Source organism: Drosophila arizonae, chromosome 2, assembly GCF_054131065.1.
Source record: "Drosophila arizonae isolate 15081-1271.41 chromosome 2, UAZ_ARI_1.0, whole genome shotgun sequence".
Classification (NCBI taxonomy): domain Eukaryota; kingdom Metazoa; phylum Arthropoda; class Insecta; order Diptera; family Drosophilidae; genus Drosophila; species Drosophila arizonae.
Window position 1 is genome coordinate 34,889,831 of NC_142922.1, and position 23,687 is coordinate 34,913,517.

General features: G+C 38.0%; 2 protein-coding genes and 1 long non-coding RNA gene across 24 annotated transcripts in view; 2 read left to right on the forward strand and 1 right to left on the reverse strand.

Moving 5' to 3' along the window:
• The window catches only part of Atg2 (Autophagy-related 2), a 274,490-nt gene extending 262,488 nt beyond the window's left edge, over positions 1–12,002 (forward strand). For 4 of the 5 annotated variants that reach the window (XM_089461789.1, XM_089461790.1, XM_089461797.1 and 1 more), the window contains 2 exons: positions 7,220–7,510; positions 11,298–12,002. In XM_089461789.1, the coding sequence (XP_089317915.1) occupies positions 7,220–7,510; positions 11,298–11,342 (336 nt within the window). In that variant the 3' untranslated portion in view covers positions 11,343–12,002. The remainder of the gene's footprint in view (positions 1–7,219; positions 7,511–11,297) is intronic. The other variant, XM_089461793.1, reaches the window with a different exon arrangement.
• The window catches only part of Myo81F (unconventional myosin 81F), a 281,418-nt gene that overhangs the window by 75,716 nt on the left and 182,015 nt on the right, over positions 1–23,687 (forward strand). For 3 of the 18 annotated variants that reach the window (XR_016268482.1, XM_089461783.1, XM_089461784.1), the window contains exon 1: positions 18,398–18,612. The exons of 1 other annotated variant lie outside the window; for it this stretch is intronic. The gene's annotated coding sequence lies outside the window, so the exon portion shown is untranslated. Of the gene's footprint in view, positions 1–18,397; positions 18,613–18,951; positions 18,971–23,687 lie in introns of those variants that run through there. 14 more of the 18 variants (XR_016268484.1, XM_089461782.1, XM_089461785.1 and 11 more) reach the window with 10 other exon arrangements.
• Positions 1–23,687, reverse strand: part of LOC149270965 (uncharacterized) — an 83,702-nt gene that overhangs the window by 35,464 nt on the left and 24,551 nt on the right. The window lies entirely within an intron of this gene.

Genomic DNA, 23,687 nt, shown 5'->3' on the forward strand with positions numbered 1-23,687 from the left:
TGTAGTAAAGTAGGTTCCATGAGTTTTGTTTTTAAATATCGGAATGCATTTTGGCACTCCTCTGTCCATTCAAAAGGAACATTCTTTTTACATAATCTTGTTATGTGCCGGGAATATTCGGCGAAATTTTTAATAAATCGTCTATAATAATTGCAAAAGGCTACAAAACGTCTGGCGCTATCCGCATTGTGCGGGACTGGGTAATTCATGATGACTTCATATTTCTTGTCATCTGGAAGTATTCCTTTATCTGTGCATCTATGACCAAGAAAAGTCACCTCATGCATAAAAAATGAACATTTTTCTGGATGTAACTTTAGATTGTATTTCCTACATTTCTCAAAAACGTCTGTTAAGTTTTTAAGCATATGTTTTTCGGAACAACCTATAACTATTAAGTCATCCATATAAAGGAATGCTTGTGAAGGTTCTAATCCAGAGAATGCTATAGTCATCATTCTTTGAAATGAATTAGGCGCTATTTTTAGACCAAACGGTAATCGCGTGAAGCGATACGAGCCATTGCTCGTTGAAAATGACGTTATGTCTCTTGAACTTTCTTCGAGTTCAATTTGATGAAATCCTGACATTAAGTCAAGGCATGAAAAATATTTTGCTCGTCCAAGTTGATCCAAAATATCATCAATTCTTGGGAGTGGAAATTTATCGGACAGTAGTTTTTTATTAATTTGACGATAGTCAATTACCAATCGCCATTTTTTTTGATCTGATCCTGGGGATGATTTTTTAGGGACAAGTAATAATGGGCTATCATATTCAGATACAGATTGTTCGACAATTCCGTCTTTTATCAACTTTCCGACTTGTTTTTGTATTTCATCAACATGACTGTGTGGGCTTCTATAGTTTTTTGTGTACACTGGTTCATCATCTTTTAATCTCAGTATTTGTTTATAAAAATTATTTGTGCTGATTGGTTCGGATTCCAATCCAAATATATCATTATATTGGGTGCATAAGTTTGAAAGCTGCGATTTGAATTGTGGAGGAAAGTTTTCTAGTTGAGATAATACAGATTGCTTTCTATTTTCATGTCTATATTATATAAGTGCTTTGTATGTCATGAAAGACATCAAAATTTTCTTTAACTACTGAAATGTCTGCACCTGTGTCTACTAAAAAGACAATTTCTTTTCCTGTAGGCACATGGTTGAATGATACAAATATGTTCGGACTGAGATTAATTGTATGAACCCTTGCATTTTCTACTGTTGAGCATTTAAAGGGGGATTCGAGTTTTCCGATGTATTATTGGTAACTCTTATATTGCCCTGGTTATTATTGTTGTGGCCTCTATTCGAGTTGCCACGGCCTCTTGAGTTTCCTCTATATTGGCCTCGTCCATTATTGTTATTATAATTATTATTATTATAATTATTGTTATTATACCCTGAACCTCTTTTCAATGGGAAATCAGGGTATAATGGTTTTGTTGAAATGTATGTAACAGGCAGAAGGAGGCGTGGCAGACCCCACAAAGTATATATATTCTGAGTTGATTTGGCCCTGTCTGTCTGTCTGTCCGTCTGTCCGTCTATCCGTCCGTCCGTCTGTCCGTATGTATGAACGCGTCGATTTCAGAAGATATAAGATATAATAAAATGTCCGTAATTACAACGCGCAAATCAAGTTTATCATTAAAAATCGATGACTCACCCCGATCTTTTTTTATCGATAAAAAACCTTATCGAAAACCAGTTATAAAATTATATCTTCTACACCTTTATTGCTAGAGTCTCCAAATTTTTAATGTATGCTTATATGCAATTTATACAATTTCGGTTTTTGTTAAAATTTACCCCCCACCCTTAAATTCACCCCCTCACCCTCACTTTTGTAAAAAGCGTATTTCAAATACTAGAGACTTGTGCTTGTGGGAATTACATGCATATCCATGTTATAATCATAATCTGAAAGTTTCATGTTATTCTTACGAGCGCGAAAACTACCTTTATAATTTCCTGTACACCTGTACAGTTTCGCCTTTTACATTGAGTTTTAATTTAGAAATGATTTCAGATATAGATGTTTCATTTTCTAGTAAATTTCTAGCGACACCTTTTAGCCTTGATTTTATTATCGAAATTGCTAATTCTTCGTGTTCGCCTTTTAAATTCAATATTTTTAGTGCATCTACAAAACTTTGCAAATTTTCAGCTTTACCGTCAAAGGCTGGTATAAGCTTAGTTGCCGTATTTATGAATTCAATATTTGTTTGTGCCATTGTGATATTGTTATCTGAAGAAGTATCAGAATCTGTAAAATTATCTGGATCTGGCATCAAAACAGCGGGAATAGTAAGGTTATTGTTCGGCGCAGCAGCTAATAATTGCTCTTAATAGTTAAATAAGCTTCTCTTAAGTTAATCTCTTGCCTTTGTCATTCTCATTCGCTGTTAGCGCACTCTTGCACATAACAAAGCATAACACACATACGTATGTAAATCTCATCCGCTCTGTTAATTGCATACTCCTCTTTATTTATATTCTTTTAAACACTGTACAAAACAAGTAAGAAAGCTCTAGTCGAGACTGCTCGACTAGGAGATACCCTGAACCCTCTAATCTGATATTCTAATCATTCTGCACTTCTTTTATGCACACATACATACAGATGCATCCACACGCACGCATAAGCCTGCGCTCTGCTAACTGCGCAGTAAGCAGCGACTGCGCTTGTGCTGCGCTGCAGTGTGGGCAATATTATGAGAATTTATTTGTTAAATAATTTCTTTTGTAGACATACGATGTTAATGAAACTTTTAGAGCGTAATCATATAGTGAATATGTGTGTATATTCCAAAGCTAAAGTCTCTAGTATTTGAAATACGCTTTTTACAAAAGTGATGGTGAGGGGGTGAATTTAAGGGTGGGGGGTAAATTTTAACAAAAACCGAAATTGTATAAATTGCATATAAGCATACATTAAAAATTTGGAGACTCTAGCAATAAGGGTGTAGAAGATATAATTTTATAACTGGTTTTCGATAAGGTTTTTTATCGATAAAAAAAAGATCGGGATGAGTTATCGATTTTTAATGATAAACTTGATATGCGCGCTGTAATTACGGACATTTTAAAAAAAATTTGAAGTCTCTAGCTCTTATAACTTCTGAAATCGACGCGTTCATACATACGGACGGACGGACGGACGGACAGACAGACGGACGGACGGACAGACGGACAGACGGACAGACAGACGGACAGGGCCAAATCAACTCAGCTCGTCGCCCTGATCAAGAATATATATACTTTGTGGGGTCTGCCACGCCTCCTTCTGCCTGTTACATACATTTCAACAAAACCATTATACCCTGATTTCCCATTGAAAATGGGTTCAGGGTATAAATAGTCTTCATTCGCGCAACACCTACAAATTTGTCACCCTCGCATCGAAATAACTTTGCCTAAACAGTGTCCACATTAAATTAATAAATAATAAGCTAAATTATATCGTTTTGGTTTTTATTTTTTGCCTTCGTAAATGATTGGAGCCAGAGTTGTCGAAAAAGCTCGGCAGCTTCAAACATTCTGGTGACCCCGACGTGATCCTAATACACTCTGTGGTGCTCGCTTAGCGCGTTATAAGTTATTACACCATCTTGGCGTCGCTCATCAGTGAAATTTACAAAACATTTGTGCAAGATAGTGCATTCAAATTATCAATTTCATTGTGACACAACCTTGTAAAACATTTAACATTTCGTTCGAACTGCATATATGTATGTGTATGCAATTGTCTTGAGTTTTTTGCATCCTCTTTTAATTGCCGTTTCGTTCGTCGCGGTTGGCGCCTTCTCAGCTGCATCTGCATAGAAAGCGCGCAAACCTAAAAAGCTGTGTCAATCGTAGAGGACACACACACATACATAAATCAAAACTCAGATAATCTGCATGCAGTGGCTTTGCATTCTGATTATCTTTATCATTTTTTCTTTCGTCCGTGGATCATCGCGTTTAGCGCCTTTTATGTAGCGTCTGCACAACTATTCCGAAAATAGTTGTCTCGATCACACACGTACATACATATGTATATACGTACAGTGGGCTTGCATATAAAATGTGCAGATAAATTATATGTGCATAAGTGGAACTATTAGCTTGTACATTAACTTTGCAATTGCAAGTGTTCTTTCAAAAGTGAACATAAAACAAATAAATTTGTGACTAAAATGAATAATTTAGAATCGAGTGCTGATCAAGTGCCTGCATCTCAGGTCACTTATCTAAAGCGTAAAACCACTAACCAGAGAACACATAGACTAGACAACTAGTGGAAAGCTCTTTGCACGCTTTTTTTGAGGCTTTAGCACCCCAGACAGCTTTGGACTCGCTCGGCTCCTTACTTTTAGGTTCGAGCTACGAAAAATACGAACGCACAATCATTTCGCTTCATGCGCTCGACCGAGATGGTCAACTTTTGAACAAAAGATCCCTCTATGCTCAATGTTTCCCTTGCTCTCTCTCTCTCTCGATGTTCTCTGCTCTCTCGAATGTGTATATGTATGTATACATGTGAGGCTCACATTGTGAGCACAAGCTGCAGCTCACGAAAATTGAAATTTCTTCGCAGCAAGAACCCATGTCTTCCCTTCTGTGAAGAGTATACCGAACTTTTCAAACCGTTTGCCATGTGTTTTCGTTATTATTTGTGGGAAGGGTATAAAAGGGTTGGTGCGCATAATGAAAATGTTTTCGCGACGAGCATGCACACACACACTGTCCCTTGCTACATGTACTATGTACTGCATGTGAGCACAAGTAGCGCTCACAAGAATTGAAATTTCTTCGCAACAAGAACCCATGTCTTCCCTTCTGAGTGAAGAGTATACCGAACTTTTCAAACCGTTTGCCATGCGTTTGCGTTATTATTTGTGGGAAGAGTATGAAAGCGTTGGTGCGCATAATGAAAATGTTTTCGCGACGAGCATGCACACATACACTGTCCCTTGCTACATGTACTATGAGCATTTGTATGCCTGTGTGCAAAGCCCTTGCTGGCTATAGCAATTTGAAATCCTAGCATTTGCATTTGGTCGATCTTGTGAAGTGCTCACACTTACATAAATATGTTTGATTGTGTGTACGCAGGGGCCGCGATGCTCACAAATGATGGGGTAATCATTGTAGAAGCAGTTCAGTGCCTTTATATGTATGTGCGTGTGTATATGTTTATAAGTGTATGCATGCGACATGAGCATTGACGTGTGCCTACGACAACTTAGAATTGTGTGAAGGATTTTGGGTTTGACCGGAAGAGGCGCGCTTATATTTAAGTAGATGATTTTATTTCAATGATCGTGGGTTTGCCTATCAGAATGATTTTTGCTAGAAATGTAGTACCTGATCAATCCCAGTGGCCTAATTGGAATGCGATTTTCGATCCCTTGTACCTGCACATATACAGGTGAAATTTACCTTTTTAATAAGAAGCATATGTATGTACATACATACGTATACTGGCTAAATGGACCCATTTTAAAGAGTGCATCCGTTAGATGTCATAAAAATCATGCAATTAAAAAATACCTTTAAAAGTAATAGGAAGTGCACTTGTTACTTCAGTTAATCATCTACTCAAATATAAGCGCGCCTCTTCCGGTCAAACCCAAAATCGTTCACACAATTCTAAGTTGTCGTAGGCACACGTCAATGCTCATGTCGCATGCATACACATACATATAAACATACACACACGCACATGCATATAAAGGCACTAAAATGCTTCTACAATGATTACCCCATCATTTGTGAGCATCGCGGCCCCTGCGTACACACAATCAAACATATTTCTGTAAGTGTGAGCACTTCACAAGATCGACCAAATTCAAATGCTAGGATTTCAAATTGCTACAGCCAGCAAGGGCGCACACAGGCATACAAATGCTCATAGTACATGTAGCATACTGTAAGTGTGTGTGTCCATGCTCGTCGCGAAAAATTTTCATTATGCGCATCAACGCTTTCATACCCTTCCCACAAATAATAACGAAAACGCATGTCAACCGGTTTGAAAAGTTCGGTATACTCTTCACACAGAAGGGAAAGCATGGGTTCTTGCTGCGAAGAAATTTCAATTCTTGTGAGCGCTACTTGTGCTCACATGCAGTACATAGTACATGTAGCAAGGGACAGTGTGTGTGTGCATGCTCGTCGCGAAAACATTTTCATTATGCGCACCAACCCTTTTATACCCTTCCCACAAATAATAACGAAAACACATGGCAAACGGTTTGAAAAGTTCGGTATACTCTTCACAGAAGGGAAGACATGGGTTCTTGCTGCGAAGAAATTTCAATTTTCGTGAGCTGCAGCTTGTGCTCACAATGTGAGCCTCACATGTATACATACATATACACATTCGAGAGAGCAGAGAGCATCGAGAGAGAGAGAGAGCAAGGGAAACATTGAGCATAGAGGGATCTTTTGTTCAAAAGTTGACCATCTCGGTCGAGCGCATGAAGCGAAATGATTGTGCGTTCGTATTTTTTCGTAGCTCGAACCTAAAAGTAAGGAGCCGAGCGAGTCCAAAGCTGTCTGGGGTGCTAAAGCCTCAAAAAAAGCGTGCAAAGAGCTTTCCACTAGTTGTCTAGTCTATGTGTTCTCTGGTTAGTGGTAAAACGAAAGCGCTGTTCGATAGACTTGAAAGTCTATATGCCGAATCAGACGCGGACAAATTGAGCCATATGGATTCGTGTGATTTACGTGTACTTTTGGACTCAATCACCAAATTAGAGTCAAATTTCGATGCGGTTCACACGAACTTAGAAGAATCAGATTTTGAGTCCATATCCAGTGATTTACCTGCGAAACTTGAATCAATTCTACTGAAGTTTAAGGCCCTGCTTCAACGTGAACTGGGAAGTCGGCCAAATCAACAGTTTTCTTCGACACTTAATACAAGCTTTACAAATGCTCATCCAGTGCTCATTATGTCAAATCGGTCGCGTTTGCCGCAGTTGGAATTGCCAAAATTTAGTGGAATCTATACTGAGTGGGAAAACTTTTTCTCTATGTTCAAAACGATCATAGATGCTGGCTCTGATCTCAGCCCTATTGAGAAGCTCCAACATCTTCGGTCCTGCTTAAGTGGTGCTGCGCTGGATACCATCGGCTCATTGGAAATAAATAGGGCTAACAATAGCGTCGCTCTGGATATTCTTCAACGTCGATTTGATAATAAACGTTTTATTTTACAGGCACACATCAGAGCGATATTTGGGCTTGAGAAGGCAGATTCATCTGTGGGCAGACTGAGGCAGTTGGCGGATAAGGTTACATCTCACATTCGTGCTATGGATTCTCTTGCATCGAGGGAAGAAGTCGCTGATTGTATCATCGTGCAAACAGTGTTGCAGCAATTGGACAAATGCACTCAGGCCAAATGGGAGGAACGATCATCAGCAAATGAGTTACCGTCGTGGGCCAAGTTGTCAACGTTCTTGCAAGAGCGGTGTCGAATGCTTGAAAATGTGGATCAAGTTTTGCAGGTTGGTCAGGTTGGCAAGTCAGGGAAGATCGTGAGTACACATTTAAGAAAATCATTTGTTGCTTCCAAAACTCCCAGTCGTTGTGTCTTTTGCGAAGACACGAGCCACATGATATTTCAATGTAAGCGTTTTGAGCAATTGCCACCCATTGCACGACATAAGGAGGCCAAGAGACTCGCTCTGTGCCTAAATTGCCTAAGAAAGGGGCATCAGCTGAAAGATTGCAAATCTAGTACCTGCCGCACTTGTTAATCGGAGCACCATACCTTATTGCATTACAATCAATCTTCAGTAGATACATCCAACACTGTCCAACAAACAAATGCAATACATTCCTCTGCTATGGTTGCAATGTCACCTTCTTTGCCTCAAGCCCATCTGTCGCCTCATTCGTCTGATGTTGTGCTTCTAGCCACTGCTATAATCCTTGTTAAGAATCGAGCTGAAACATTCGTTCCGTGTCGTGTACTCTTAGATTCAGGATCTCAATTTCACTTTGTTACCACGCAATTCGCTAATCAGCTTCAGCTCCGAAAAAGAAAGTCGCTTACTGCAGTTTCTGGCATTGGAGATGCTAGCTGCTCAACTGAAGGATACTCAGTCGATCTCGTTCTGAAATCGCGGATTTCAGATTACTCAACTACCATCAGCGCAATCATCGCCAAGACGATTACTGATAATCAGCCTGGAATTTCCATGTCTACTAATAGTTGGAACATACCCTCATACCCCTAGCTGATCCCTTATTTTATAAGTCACAGCGGATTGATCTTCTCATCGGAGCTGGTCTTTTCTTTGAGCTGTTGTGTATTGGGCAAATTATGTTGGCACCTGGGTTGCCAGTTTTGCAGAAAACTCAACTCGGCTGGATCATATCAGGTGGCGGGCAATCGGCCCCCAAACTCTCATCGTTCATCGTAACTCAAAGAGCTTCCGATGATACCAATCTCAGCACTCGGCTTGATGATTTGGTTTTGGGAAGTGGAGCACGAGCCTATCGCCAAGGTAACAACAGAGGAGCTCCACTGTCAGCAGCATTTCATCGCAACTCATCGTCGATTGTCTTCAGGGGAATACTTAGTCTGCTTGCCAAAAAAGCATGGCTTCGAATCTTTGGGCGACTCTTATGTGCAGGCCAAGCGTCGGCTCTTAAATTTGGAGCGTAAGTTTGCTAGAAATCATGCTATGAAGGAAAAATACTCTGCATTTATGAAAGAATATATTGATCTCGGCCATATGTCACCGGTGCCCAGCGCAGAGATTTCTAAATGCAAATACTTCTTGCCTCATCATTGTGTATACAAGGAAGAAAGTTCGACAACAAAGCTGAGAGTGGTATTCGACGGTTCGGCTGTTACCACATCTGGGCATTCATTAAATGATATTCTTATGTCAGGACCGACCATACAAGCTACATTGTTTCACACACTCGTTCGTTTTCCCACATTTTCCATTGCACTTACAGGTGATATTAGTAAAATGTATAGGTGTGTGAAGGTTTCAGAGCCTGATGCAACGCTTCAATGTATCTTATGGCGAAACTCATCAGACGACGACATTCTAGTCTTCAAATTGAATACCGTCACTTATGGGACTAAGCCCGCTTCCTTTTTGGCTATTCGTGCAATGCACCAATTAGCAATGGATGAGTCATCATCATACCCCCTAGGAGCTAAAACTGTTTTGCGAGATTTCTATGTTGACGATCTGATCTCAGGAGGCAATTCAGTTGAAGAAGTTCGCGACATAATGGAACAAACTAAAAATCTTCTTGAGCGAGGCAACTTCAAATTGAGAAAATGGTGCTCAAACTCAATCAACATTCTTCGCGGGGTTCCAGAAATCGAGCAGGAGAGTTTTCTCAAACTCGGCGATGGGACCGATGTGACAAAAACTCTTGGACTCATCTGGGAGCCTCGAAAGGATAGCTTCGTATTCAGTTTCGAGCCCAAAATTAGTGTTGGAAAACACACAAAACGTTCAGTTCTGTCAACCATGGCGCGATGCTACGATCCGTTAGGTTTGATCGGACCAATATTAACTAGGGCAAAAATCATCTTGCAACGCATGTGGAGAGACAAGCTACAATGGGATGAGAGTCTACCACAATCATTGGAAACGATTTGGAGCGAATTTTGTAAGGACTTTCATCAAGTGAGAAATGCAACATTTCCTCGTTATGTACTCCAACTTAAAGCAAGAGTTGAATTACATGCCTTCTGCGATGCTAGCCTTCAGGCCTATGGCTCTTGTGTTTATGTTCGGTCATCGAAGAATAATGCTGTTAAAGTGCATCTACTCTGTTCCAAGGCTAGAGTCGCCCCACTAAAGACCCTCACTGTGCCTAAGCTTGAGTTATGCGCTGCATTTCTGCTTGCGAACTTGATAAGCGAGATAGAGAAACTGAACTTGTTCGAATGTGAGATGCATTGCTGGTCAGATTCAGCGGTGGTCTTGTCTTGGCTAAAGGAAGAACCATCCAAATTCAATGTTTGTGTTGCTAACAAGGTTTGTGCCATACAGCAGTTCACAATCGGCATGGAGTGGCATTACGTGCCAGCTGAGATGAATCCTGCAGATATGTTATCTAAAGGAGCAGCACCGTTAGAGCTCTTGCACTCGAAATTATGGATGCATGGACCTTCTTTTTTGCAAGAGGAAAAATGTTATTGGCCTAGGCACTGCTTGCCTGAAGCATGCTTGCCTGAAATGCGTCATAGAGTCTTGCTGTCGGCAGAGCATGTGGACATCTCTTTGTCATTCAAGTACATAAATTCATTCGGAATAATGAAGCGAATCTTTGGTTATGTTCATAAATTCATCCGGAAAATAAAATCACCTGAGTTATCATCGGATGATCTGCGTCAAGGATCGTTCCTATTATGTCGTCTTGCTCAAAGAGCTCAGTTGCAAACGGAATACTCTGCCCTACAGAATGGAAGGAATATACACTCGTCAAGCGCCATTCTTTCGCTATTTCCGTTTATGGATGATTTTGGTCTACTAAGAGTTGGTGGTCGTTTGGGGCATGCTACTCTCGGCTTCGATGCACGTCACCCAATTATTTTACTCAAAAACCATCCCTTAACCTTCGCTATAATATCCCATTTTCATCAAATGCATCACCACGCCGGACCGCAGGCTTTGCTTGCAGCTATTCGATTGCAGTTTTGGCCCATAGGCGGCATGAAAACTGTTGCCCGAGCATTGCGAAAATGCATAATTTGCTGCAGATCCCGGCCTCGCCTAGTTGAGCATATAATGGCAGACTTGCCTAAGGAGCGTGCACAGTGCTCACCGGCATTCACAATCACTGGAGTTGACTATTGTGGACCTTTTTATTACAAGCCCGATGGACGAAATAGAGCATCAGTAAAATGCTACGTCTGCGTGTTCGTTTGTTTCACAACTAAGGATGTATGGGTGGAGCTTGCAAAGGATTTGTCGACAGCTGCCTTTTTGGGCGCCCTCATTCCAACATGCATCTGGTCAGACAACGCAACCAACTTTGTGGGTGCACGGAACGAGTTGGCGGATCTGAGACGTTTATTTTTGAGCCAGGAACATCGTACTGAAGTTCACAACTACTGCATCAACAACAGCTTCGATTGGAAATTCATACCTCCTCGTTCGCCACATTTTGGCGGTCTTTGGGAGGCAGCAGTGAAGACAGCTAAAAGGCACCTATATCGGTCTATGGGATCGGCACTTGGTTTCGATGAACTGCGCACATTGGTGTGCCAAATTCAGGCTATAATCAATTCTCGTCCTCTTGTTCCAATTTCAGAAAACCCTGATGATCTTGGAGTTCTCACTCCAGGGCATTTCCTGATTGGTCGACCACTTATCGACTTCCCCGAACCAGATCTATCTCGGATTAACTGTAATCGCCTCGATCGCTGGCAGCGTATGACATACATACAGCAGTTGTTTTGGAAGTGATGGAGTGAGGAATACCTCACGATTCTGCAACAGCGTGGAAAATGGCGGACCCCACGGCCTTCTATCAAGGTCAACGATGTCGTCTGTGTAAAAGACGAAAACCTGCCACCTTTGAAGTGGCCATTAGCCCGGGTCGTTGAGATCATCGCTGGAGCCGATGGAACTACACGTCGAGCTGTCAATAAGCTGTGCGTCCTTCCGGTTGATGATCCTGTTAAAAGTCATGGTATTTTAACGGTGGAGAGGATGTTCGGCGCAGCAGCTAATAATTGCTCTTAATAGTTAAATAAGCTTCTCTTAAGTTAATCTCTTGCCTTTGTCATTCTCATTCGCTGTTAGCGCACTCTTGCACATAACAAAGCATAACACACATACATATGTAAATCTCATCCGCTCTGTTAATTGCATACTCCTCTTTATTTATATTCTTTTAAACTCTGTACAAAAATAGTCTTCATTCGCGCAACACCTACAAATTTGTCACCCTCGCATCGAAATAACTTTGCCTAAACAGTGTCCACATTAAATTAATAAATAATAAGCTAAATTATATCGTTTTGGTTTTTATTTTTTGCCTTCGTAAATGATTGGAGCCAGAGTTGTCGAAAAAGCTCGGCAGCTTCAAACAGTTATTTAAATCCTGTTCTTCTATTTTAAGATCTGTGTTTAGTTCTTCTGATTCTATTTGGTCAGTGTTAGTTTCTTCTGTTGATTGTGGTTTATCACCAGTTTCAATCGATAAAGAAGTGTTAAGTATGGTTGGTACCGAAATATCTAAATTGTACTTTAGTTTAATAGATATTAAATTAGATCGTACTCTGATCAAAAATTTTGATACTTGAGACCAATGATTCTGATTTAATTTCTCTCTCTGGCCATGTATTAGTATACGTGCTTCATTAAAGCAGTTTACTAATATTTCTACATGTTTTTTAACTATAGTTTTTTGAATCGGCCTGTTTTGTGTGAGTGACTTACATATATGATTTATCAAAGTCAACTTTTATGTTATTTAGCTCTTTATATAAATCATTCCATTCCATTATTTGCGGACATGAAATGATTCTCTACTTTATTTATTTCTTTAATTGTCCATAGTCTAGCCATACTTAGTGTAAAAATTTCGTAATTTAGCAATTCGATCACCCAAGATCACAAGCTATGGCGGATATATCTCCGCCCATTAGGGGCGTGGCAAATCGGATAAAACTGTATCTCCCAAAGTTGTAAACCTAGAATGCTGAAATTTTGCATGTACGCTGATGTTTTAATTCTATGAAGATAGGTGAAAAAATTATATATCTACGACCACTAGGGGCGTGACAAATCGGACCTGAAGATATAGTGATTTTTCGAATTCTGCTATATTTTAGGCACTATTGATGCTAGAGACCTGAAATTTTGTATATATACGCGGGTTGACCACCCACGTCCAACGAGCTATGGTAGATATATGTCCGCCTATAGGGGGCGTGGCAAACCGCAAAAGTTTATATCTCCTACAGTTTAAGAGCTAGAAGCTTCAAATTTGAATAGTTAAGTTACTGGTGGCCTCCTCTATCGATGCCCTAAAAATAATTTTTAAGCCTCTTTAGGGGCGTGGCATATCGAAAAATACCCTGTAATTTTCACATTTTTTGAGCGTAAGAATTCAAATTTTACATTTAGGTTGCTCGTTCTAAAAACTGGCTAAAATTGAGGAGTCTACGGCCATTAGGGGCGTGGCAATCGGCATTTACATTTATGTATATGTACACATAAGTAGGCTTAATAGGCATTGATAGCACGGAAGGAAACATTTTTATAAAATTAATAAAATATAAAAAAGCTAAACTAACAAAAATTTGCAATTTACAAAAAAGTATTTTCAGCGGGATTTGAACTCGCACCCAACCCAAACAGCATGTTTGTCAAAATAGCTAAAATAAAGATCGTCGGCGCTTCAGCCTACAGCACCACCGCGTCGTTTCGATCAAGAGTAGTTAAAACGAAATCACATTATTGTTATGACGCCGCATAGTAAAGAAAAGCCAGTGTAGCGGCTGGAAATTCAAAAACAATGCAAAGACAAATCAATCGCAACGGGATTCTTAGAATATGCTAGAGCACGCATTTATGTGTACATAAATACACACATACAAATGAGCGCGTGTATAAGGCTGGAATGCTTGATGCTATGCGTGCAGGCTTACATACATAATTATATATACATATGTATGTATTTGCGTATATGTATTTGAGGGCTATTTAAGAAGAAACAAATTTAAACTTATAAAATTATTCGACTAAGAAAATGAAAAGTATTAAGTGCCATTCAGTCAAGCTCGCACTTTCCCAATAAAATATCTATTTTATAAAAAACGAGTTACTGGTGGCCTCCTCTATCGATGCCCTAAAAATAATTTTTAAGCCTCTTTAGGGGCGTGGCATATCGAAAAATACCCTGTAATTTTCACATTTTTTGAGCGTAAGAATTCAAATTTTACATTTAGGTTGCTCGTTCTAAAAACTGGCTAAAATTGAGGAGTCTACGGCCATTAGGGGCGTGGCAATCGGCATTTACATTTATGTATATGTACACATAAGTAGGCTTAATAGGCATTGATAGCACGGAAGGAAACATTTTTATAAAATTAATAAAATATAAAAAAGCTAAACTAACAAAAATTTGCAATTTACAAAAAAGTATTTTCAGCGGGATTTGAACTCGCACCCAACCCAAACAGCATGTTTGTCAAAATAGCTAAAATAAAGATCGTCGGCGCTTCAGCCTACAGCACCACCGCGTCGTTTCGATCAAGAGTAGTTAAAACGAAATCACATTATTGTTATGACGCCGCATAGTAAAGAAAAGCCAGTGTAGCGGCTGGAAATTCAAAAACAATGCAAAGACAAATCAATCGCAACGGGATTCTTAGAATATGCTAGAGCACGCATTTATGTGTACATAAATACACACATACAAATGAGCGCGTGTATAAGGCTGGAATGCTTGATGCTATGCGTGCAGGCTTACATACATAATTATATATACATATGTATGTATTTGCGTATATGTATTTGAGGGCTATTTAAGAAGAAACAAATTTAAACTTATAAAATTATTCGACTAAGAAAATGAAAAGTATTAAGTGCCATTCAGTCAAGCTCGCACTTTCCCAATAAAATATCTATTTTATAAAAAACGAAATATGTATGAAAAAATAAAAAAAATAACACAGTAAAGGTTCGAACCTCCCCTACTCTAACATTACTTGCGTCGCCCTTAGCACCCGCGCCACTGCTTTGCTCGAGCCACCAGTTGCTAAAATAGAATAGCTTAATAAGAGAGCGTCATCAGACACAACTACAGTAACGGCTAGAAAGTCCAGAAATCAATCGAAATTCTAAGAATGTGAGAAAAGGCGCGCTTCTGTCTGTACGCATAGAATAGACGATGAGTGTGTGCACACGCATAGGAAAATCGCGCTGATCTGCTGTTAGCTTGAAGCCGGTATCCAATGTATGGATATAAATATATAATAAAAATCAAAATTGTATAAATTATATATGTATGTAATTTGAATGCAATAGCTATCGATGATTTTCCAATTTTAATGGCATCATGCCGTGTTTTTTGCTGCGCACTAGACTTGAAAATTGCACTATATACTCTGGTTGACAGCGTTTGGGCTGTGAATGAGTCTTCTGCTATCGGTATCGCCCGATTGCAACGTTCTCACTTGTTAATGTATGCTTATATGCAATTTATACAATTTCGGTTTTTGTTAAAATTTACCCCCCACCCTTAAATTCACCCCCTCACCCTCACTTTTGTAAAAAGCGTATTTCAAATACTAGAGACTTGTGCTTTGGGAATTACATGCGTATCCATGTTATAATCATAATCTGAAAGTTATTAAGCAATTAAGTTCTCATAGTAAGCGCTCACTGCCGCCCATGCGTGTTTATGCTTGTGTGTGTATATGTATGTAAATGTTTGTGTGTGTGTGTGTGTGCGTATTTCTTGTGTAAGCTGAAAGACGCGAAAAATGATTGAAATAGCTATTAATCAAGGGTTCAGGGGATCTCGTAGTCGAGTAGTCTCGACTAGAGCTTTCTTACTTGTTTTTTTTTTTTTTTTTTTTGTTTGCTTTATAAAAACCTTTTCAGAGCAACACACATAGTCTGCTCTGGCTATCTTCGCTGTGTTCCTACATCAGCGCCTCAGCTGACGCATTGCTCTACATTCCGCCGGGTCCTTACTTAACTCATGTATTTGGGCAAGGCCAAGATCTAGATGATGTGTCCCACGTTGTTTTAGAGTTCACGATTTCTTTATTTCCGGTTCTTGTGGGTGGAATCTCTCTTTTGGCCGTTAATGGAATCTTATGCCGTTGAGAGTTATCTCTGTGTCGGTGAGGATGTCTTGTCTTTGTGGTAATTAATCTGCTGCGCAGTCAGGTCTTTTATTTTATAGCTGCGTGCAATTGACCGCACGAATCGTATAAAAACAAGTAAGAAAGCTCTAGTCGACACTGCTCGACTACGAGATCCCCTGAACCCTTGGAGCAATAGATATTTCAGAAATTTTTCGCGTCTTTCAGCTTACACAAGAAACACAGTGACAGTTCTAGCTATTGAGCTAAATCAAGGTGGTCACCTAAATTAATAAATAATTAGCGAATTATAAACACTTGTACTTTAACGTACCTATTGCCAAATCACTAGACAACTAATTAAATGGTTTGTTGCTTGCACTATCTTGCACAGATATAATTTTTTTATATAGTATGATATTTCACCCACGTTTTGCCTTTAATAAAATATATGATCTGAACGTCGCGTCTGCTATCGTTAAAGATCTTTTCAATATCACGCTGGATTAAGTGGCGCTAAGCGCAGCCGCGCTATCATCTATTCTTCGTCTGCTTGCGGTGTAATCATCACTTCACATGGCAGAACAACGGAAAATTTTGAGCTTTACAATTTGCACTGGCTGATGATTGACGAAAATACTGAGAAAGAATTGAGTTTCGCGACGCACGCACACAAAAGCACATACACGTAGCAAGGATGTATATGTGTGTGTGCATGCTCGTAGCGAAAATGTATTCTTTCTGTGGACAACAGCCTGTGCAAATTGTAAAGCCCAAAATTTGCCGTTGTTCTGCCATGTGAAGTGAGCACATGCATACATACATATAGAGAGAGAGGGAGAGTAAGACAAAAAACGCAAAGCGCACACATGACCATTTCGTTTGCGTGCTTAGAGCGCACTGATTTCGTCGTGCTATCTTTCATTACCCGAGCCAGCCAATACCAAGCCGAGCGAATACGATGTTGTGCAAGTAAATGTGTGTGTGTGTGTGTGTTTTTTTTTTTTCTCTAGAAATTACTTAATTTTTATAATTTTTGTATCAAAGGCATCTCAAAATGAAATCATGTACCTTTTTTGTATTAAGACCTATTTTAATTTTATATTGTTAAGACGAAACTGCTTTAAATACCATATAAAATTAATATAAACAGCTTGAAACATATAAAAATGAATTTAATTATTTGCACTGATTAACAATTATCCATATGTAATAAAATATATATTTTATTAGATAAACAACCATCAAATAACTATCCGATTACTTTTGTATTGTATGTATTGTATTCTTATACAATATTGCATGAATCATTTTATGTTGGATGTATGATTTAAATTATTGAAAATTTGTTCATTTCTAAGAACTTCAAATTTTCGATGGAACTATCGATAGTATCGATGGTTAATTCCATCGATGGATAAATCTATCGAGGGGAACATCTATCGATGGTTTTGCAGCCCTAGTTTGAACGTGTCGATCTAAGATGATATAAGAACTAGAGTCTTGAAATTTGTTTTCTAAGTTCTTAAAAAATCGATAACTTTCCCCGTAATAAATTTATATCTGCTAGATACAATTTCGATTTTTGTTTTTAAATTTTATTTCCACCCCTATATCCACCCCCTCATCATATATTTCTAAAAGGCATATGCACACATTTCTATGTTATTACACTAACCAGAGAACACATAGACTAGACATCTAGAACAAATTTTTTCATCGACGAAAAAATGCGCTGTGGAGACTACACAACTTCGTATTTGCTCGGCTCAGTCTCTTGAGGCTCAAGCAGTGAAAATATTGCACGACAAAATCACTGTACTGCAAGCGCTCAAACGAAATGGTGTCATTCTTATATGAAGCACGCATATGCGCTATTTGTCCTACTCTCTCACTCTCCCTCTATTTATGGTCTCTCGAATAGCAGCAGCGCACAGAAATTAAAAATTGTTCGCGACGATCCCAGCTCTTTCCTTTTGAGTGAAGGGTATACCGAAATCATAAAAGCGTTTGTCACGCTCATGCAAACAAAATGTAAGCGTTTCGATGGTTATTCGTGGGAAGGGTATGAATGCGTTGATACGTATAAAGAATATAATTTCGCGACGGGCAAGTACACACACACTTGCAGTCTCTGGAAACATGTGTGAGCATTTGTGGCTTGTGTGCGTAACATTTGCTGTCTGAGTAAATTGTAATGCCCAAAATTTACCGTTGATCGGCCTTTGAGGGAGCACATACATTTGCATACATATGTGTATGGATGCATGAGATGGGATAATAATTGTCTAGCGATTCAGTAGTTTGCCAATTTTGTATTCTTTGAATTGTAGAGTTACTGTCAAATGAGCCTTTATGACTTGAGCGCTTGCCGCACACTGATTTTATCGTGCAATATTTTCACTGCTTGAGCCTCAAGAGACTGAGCCGATCAAATACAAAGTTGTGTAGTCTTCTCAGCGCATTTTTTCATCGGTGAAAAAATTTGTTCTAGATGTCTAGTCTATGTGTTCTCTGGTTAGTGGAGGTATATATGTACATGGAATTTGAAATTAATCGAGAATCGCAGAGTATGTTCCATTCCATTTCATGTCGATTATTTCAAGGACTATTTGCCGTCATTAGTTAGCGATTGTGTTGTCGAGCAATCAACAGTAATGTGGACAGTTTTTTTGAAAACATTTAATAGTTAAAACAAAAAGCATGTGCCGACGACGTATTTCTTAAAATAGTTTTCTCTGCCTAAAGTCTTAGGAAATATTAATGAAAAATATAAGTCTGGAGATATAAAATATTTTATTTGTAAGTACATACATGAATGCTATTCTATTCTCAACACTTCAGTGATAAGCGTACTAGATATGTACATGTAAAATATTATGAATATGTATATTTCTCATTATATGCGTGTGTATAAAGTAAGCTCTTAATAACAACAAAAATAATTATTTATTTACATTATAATTTGTATTGAAGCATATAAAAGCTAACCTCATACATTTAACATTCATATGTACATATGTATGTATGTGTATGAATTACATATCACTATAATGTCTTATAAAAGTATAAGTTATTGTGACCGTATACAGTTTGGCAAGAAAGTGTTTACACCCAAGGAAAAAATTTTAATTTTTTACTTTGAAGCGAAATAAAAACAGTAAGAATATGCATATTCAATTTTTTTTTTTTTTGATAAAAATAGGTAAATTAGACTATAAACTATATTAGTAAGTAAAAAAAAAAAAAACAATATGTTTCCATTAACAAAAGAAAATAACAAAAGAAGTAACAAAAATCAGCTGACAAGAAAGTGTTTACACGACTAAAACAATTAATTCATTATAGTGTTTTAACTACTTTTTAGTTAAAAATAATACTATTTTTTCGATTGGACCAAGTTTCTGACATATTCCACTGGGATATTTTACCATTCTTCCAAAACAATGGTTTTCAGCTCATTTTTATTCTTTGGATGCCTTTTGGTGGGTAAAACTGCCACAGAGATTGGCCAAATGTTTTTGATTTCTTGGAAAAAGGTATATAACATACTAAGCCGTGCAATAAAAAAGAGGATAGGCTTGAGTTAAAGGTTAAAGTTAAAGGACGGCCTCATCTATTATGAATTATACTCAGAAAAATGGACGAGAAACCCATTATTTTGACAAGAAAGCTTGCCAGTGACCTAAAGGAGGAGTGTGGCATAACCATTTCCCGGGAAAGTGTCGGAAGGGCACTAAAACGTAACGATCTGTCGTCCCGACCAGCCCGGAAAAAAACACTGATGTCGGTAGATCACGCTCAAAAGCGTCTAACGTTTCATAGAATGTACGGAAATCATAATAATAATATTTTGCGATGAATCCAAAATGATGGTATATTATAAGAATGGTCCAACTAGAGAGCGGCGCGAACCCATAAAAGCCCTCGAGAAGAAAAATATAATACCGATTGTTGATTTTGGAAAGCTTTCGGTAATGGTCCGGGGGTGCATCTCAGGCAAAGGAGTTGAATATCTATGTTTTATTGAGAACACCATGGATATTGGACAGTATTTGGACATTTTGCGCACACATTTAGTAACTAGTGCTTTGTCAATGGCAAACCAACTTTTAGGTTTTGTCAAGACAATAATCCCACACATATTGTGAGGTGCTGGCTACTTTATAACTGGAAAATGTGTTGGATACGCAAGCTAAAAGCCTGGACTTAAGCCTCGTTTAGATTTTGTGGGCTTATCTGAATAAGAGGACCGCCAAGAGGCATCCAAAGAATAAAAATGAGCTGAAAACCATTGTTTTGGAAGAATGGCAAAATATCCCAGTGGAATATGTCAGAAACTTGGCCCAATCGATGAATAGACGCTTGGGAGCAGTCATAGATGCCAACGGTGGCCAAAAAAAAGTATTAGTTTTAACTAAAAAGTAGTTAAAACACTATAATGAATTAATTGTTTTAGTTGTGTAAACACTTTCTTGTCAGCTGATTTTTGTTACTTCTTTTGTTTTTTGTTATTTTCTTTTGTTAATGGAAACATATTGTTATTATTTTTTTACTTACTAATATAGTTTATAGTCTAATTTATCTAGTTTCATTAAAAAACAAGTAAGAAAGCTCTAGCCGAGACTGCTCGACTACGAGATCCCCTGAACCCTTGGAGTAAAAGCTATTTCAATAATTTTTCGCGTCTTTCAGATTACACAAGAAACACGCACATACACACACACACACGCACGCACGCACACACAGGCATACATACATATACACATACATATAAACATTTACACATACATTCACACACACAAGCATAAACACGCATGGGCGGCAGTGTGTGCTTACTATGAGAACTTAATTGTTTTATAACTTTTTTATGGACGTACGATCTTCATGAAACTTTCAGATTATGATTATAACATGGATATGCATGTATTTGCCAAAGCACAAGTCTCTAGTATTTGAAATACGCTTTTTATAAATGTGTGGGTGAGGGGGAGAATATAGGGGTGGATGGTAAATTTTAAGAAAGCCCAAAATTTTATAAATTACATATAAGCATACATTAAAAATTTGGAGACTCTAGCAATAAGGGTGTAGAAGATATAATTTTATGACTGGTTTTCGATTAGGTTTTTTATCGATGAAAAAAAGATCGGGATGAGTTATCGATTTTGAATGATAAACTCAATATCCGCGCTGTAATAACGAACATTTTAAAAAAATGGAAGTGTCTAGCTCTTATACCTTCGGAAATCGACGCGTTCAAACATACGGACAGACAGACAGACCGGGCCAAATCAACACGGGACGACCTAATCAAGAATATATATACTTTGTGGGGTCTGCCACGCCTCCTTCTCCCTGTTACATACATTTCAACAAAACCATTATACCCTGATTTCCCATTGAAAATGGGTTCATGGTATAAAAAATTGAATATGCAGAATATGCATATTCTTACTGCTTTTATTTCGCTTCAAAGTAAAAAAATAAAATTTTTTCCTTGTGTGTAAACGCTTTCTTGCCAAACTTTATTTACAGTGGCGAACTAAATGATTGGCTCAGCAGGTTTTTTTTTTTTTAACTTTGTAGAAATTTTTAAAGAGTTTTCTAACGTTTTTTTAATAAAACAAAAAATTTACTAAATAGAATTCGGTATTTATTTAATTATACAGTAAGAATATTGCGAAAAACTTTAACGTACACGCCACACCAAAATCAAACTTTAAAAACGTAAAAATATCATGAAAAAAAAAAAAAAAAATGATAATAACTATAACATTTGGTATGTAAGCCTTTAACACTTTAATAATGGCAGATAAGAGGTTTGGCATCGAACAAAATTATTTTTAGTGACGTCTTCACTAATTTTTTGCCATACTTCGATAAGAGCTTGATTTGTTTTTACCCGTTTTGAGATGAGCCCATCCAATTTTTTCCAAAAGTGTTTAACTGGATTTAGGTCCGGAGATGGGTGGAGTAACACATGGGCGGTATTATATGGGCAGAATGCTCGGGGTCGTTGTCATGTTGAAATGTGAACGAACTTGGCAGTTCTAGCTTTTCGGCACTTTTTAAAGGTTATCTTTCAAAACATTTGAATACAAATACCAATTCGGACACACTTGCAGCAGAAATGCAACCCCACAACCACCATGCTTAATCTTGGCGTAATATTGTTTTTGTGAAACGCCGTATTTGGAATTGTTCAAACAGTTTTACGCCCATCCGATCGAAATATATTGAATTTGCACTCATCACAGAACAAGACTTGACTTTAATCAGATTGCTTGCTAAAATATTCCTTAGTGTAGCTCAAACGCTTCTTTTTTAAGCATCTTTGAAGCGCGGCTTCCGTCTAGCCACACGCCATCATTATGAAGCCATCATTAATGAAGCCAAAAGCGTGCTTGGCTTTATTAAACGTTGGCCTAAGGAACTTAAAGATCCTTTGATTACCAAGCAATTATTTATTTCGCTTGTGCGTCCTATCTTAGAGTATTGCTCTGTTGTATAACAACTAGAACAACTAGACAATTTCGTCCGCTTCATTTACCTGTGCGCACTACGGATTATTCTTTGCACAGTGCGTTTCATGTTCTTTGCCTTAATTTTAATAAATATTATCATGTATTTTCCTTAGAGCTCTCTTCTTAAAATAAAATTCTTTTAGCTTATCTTTGGGAAATCACTCTCAGTGCCCAAGCATAAGCACTGGTATAGATTTCGTTGCCAATTTTGTGTAGTGATTTCTCAACCCTATCCTTTATTCTATTTTGGCTCCTCCTTTACTCTTTTCATTTATTATTTCTTATTCTTTGTCATTATCAACTATTCTTGCAACAACTGTTAATACTTTCCTTTTTATACCCTGAACCCATTGAAAATGGGAAATCAGGGTATAATGGTTTTGTTAAATGTATGTAACAGGCAGAAGGAGGCGTGGCAGACGCCATATATATATATATATATATATATATATATATATATATATATATATATATATATATATATTCTTGTTCAGGGCGACGAGCTGAGTCGATTTAGCTCTGTCCGTCTGTCCGTCCGTTCGTCTGTCCGTATTTTTGAACGCGTCGATCTCAGAAGATATAAGAGCTAGAGATTTGCAATTTATTTTCCTAAGTTCTTGTATAGCACGCGCATATCGAGTTTTGCTTTAAATATCGATAACGTGTGTATCTCTGTGTGTGTGCGTGTGTTTGTATATATGTGTGTTTGTATGCTTGTGTGTATACGTTTGTGTGTGTGTGTGTCTTGTGTAAGCAGAAAGACGCGAAAAATGATCGAAACAACTATTGCTCGAAGGGTTCAGGGGATCTCTTAATCGGGCAGTCTCGACTAGAGTTTTCTTGTTTTTATTTTTATTATGATTTTTTTTTTTATATGAAGAATTATTTTAATTATTATATTATCTATACTTAATATTTCCATATTTAATATTTATTTTCTTTTTAACACTTTCTTTTCATAGTCTCAGTAGTATCACTGACCATATTTGGGTGTGAAACGTGGGCATAGCTGGCCTGACTGGCAAATAAAATACCCCCATCGGTTGGTGATACTATTGTAATTATTTTCTGTACTTTGTGTAGGCCTTTTAATTTTATGTTGACTCCCGATTTTGTCAATATCTTTAAGATATAAATAAATAAAAATCCCTCCCTATTTCTTTTGTAAGCTCGGCAGCAATCTATGTTGATGTTATTTTGGAATTCACTTGCCCCTTTCGAACGATTTTCCTGCATTCATGGCTGTTCAACAATTTAAGGCGACCTGTATGTTTATGAACGTAGCTTCGAATGGTGAAACGGTTTCTTTCCATTATCTCTCTAATTTCTGCATAAAATTTACCTTGATCG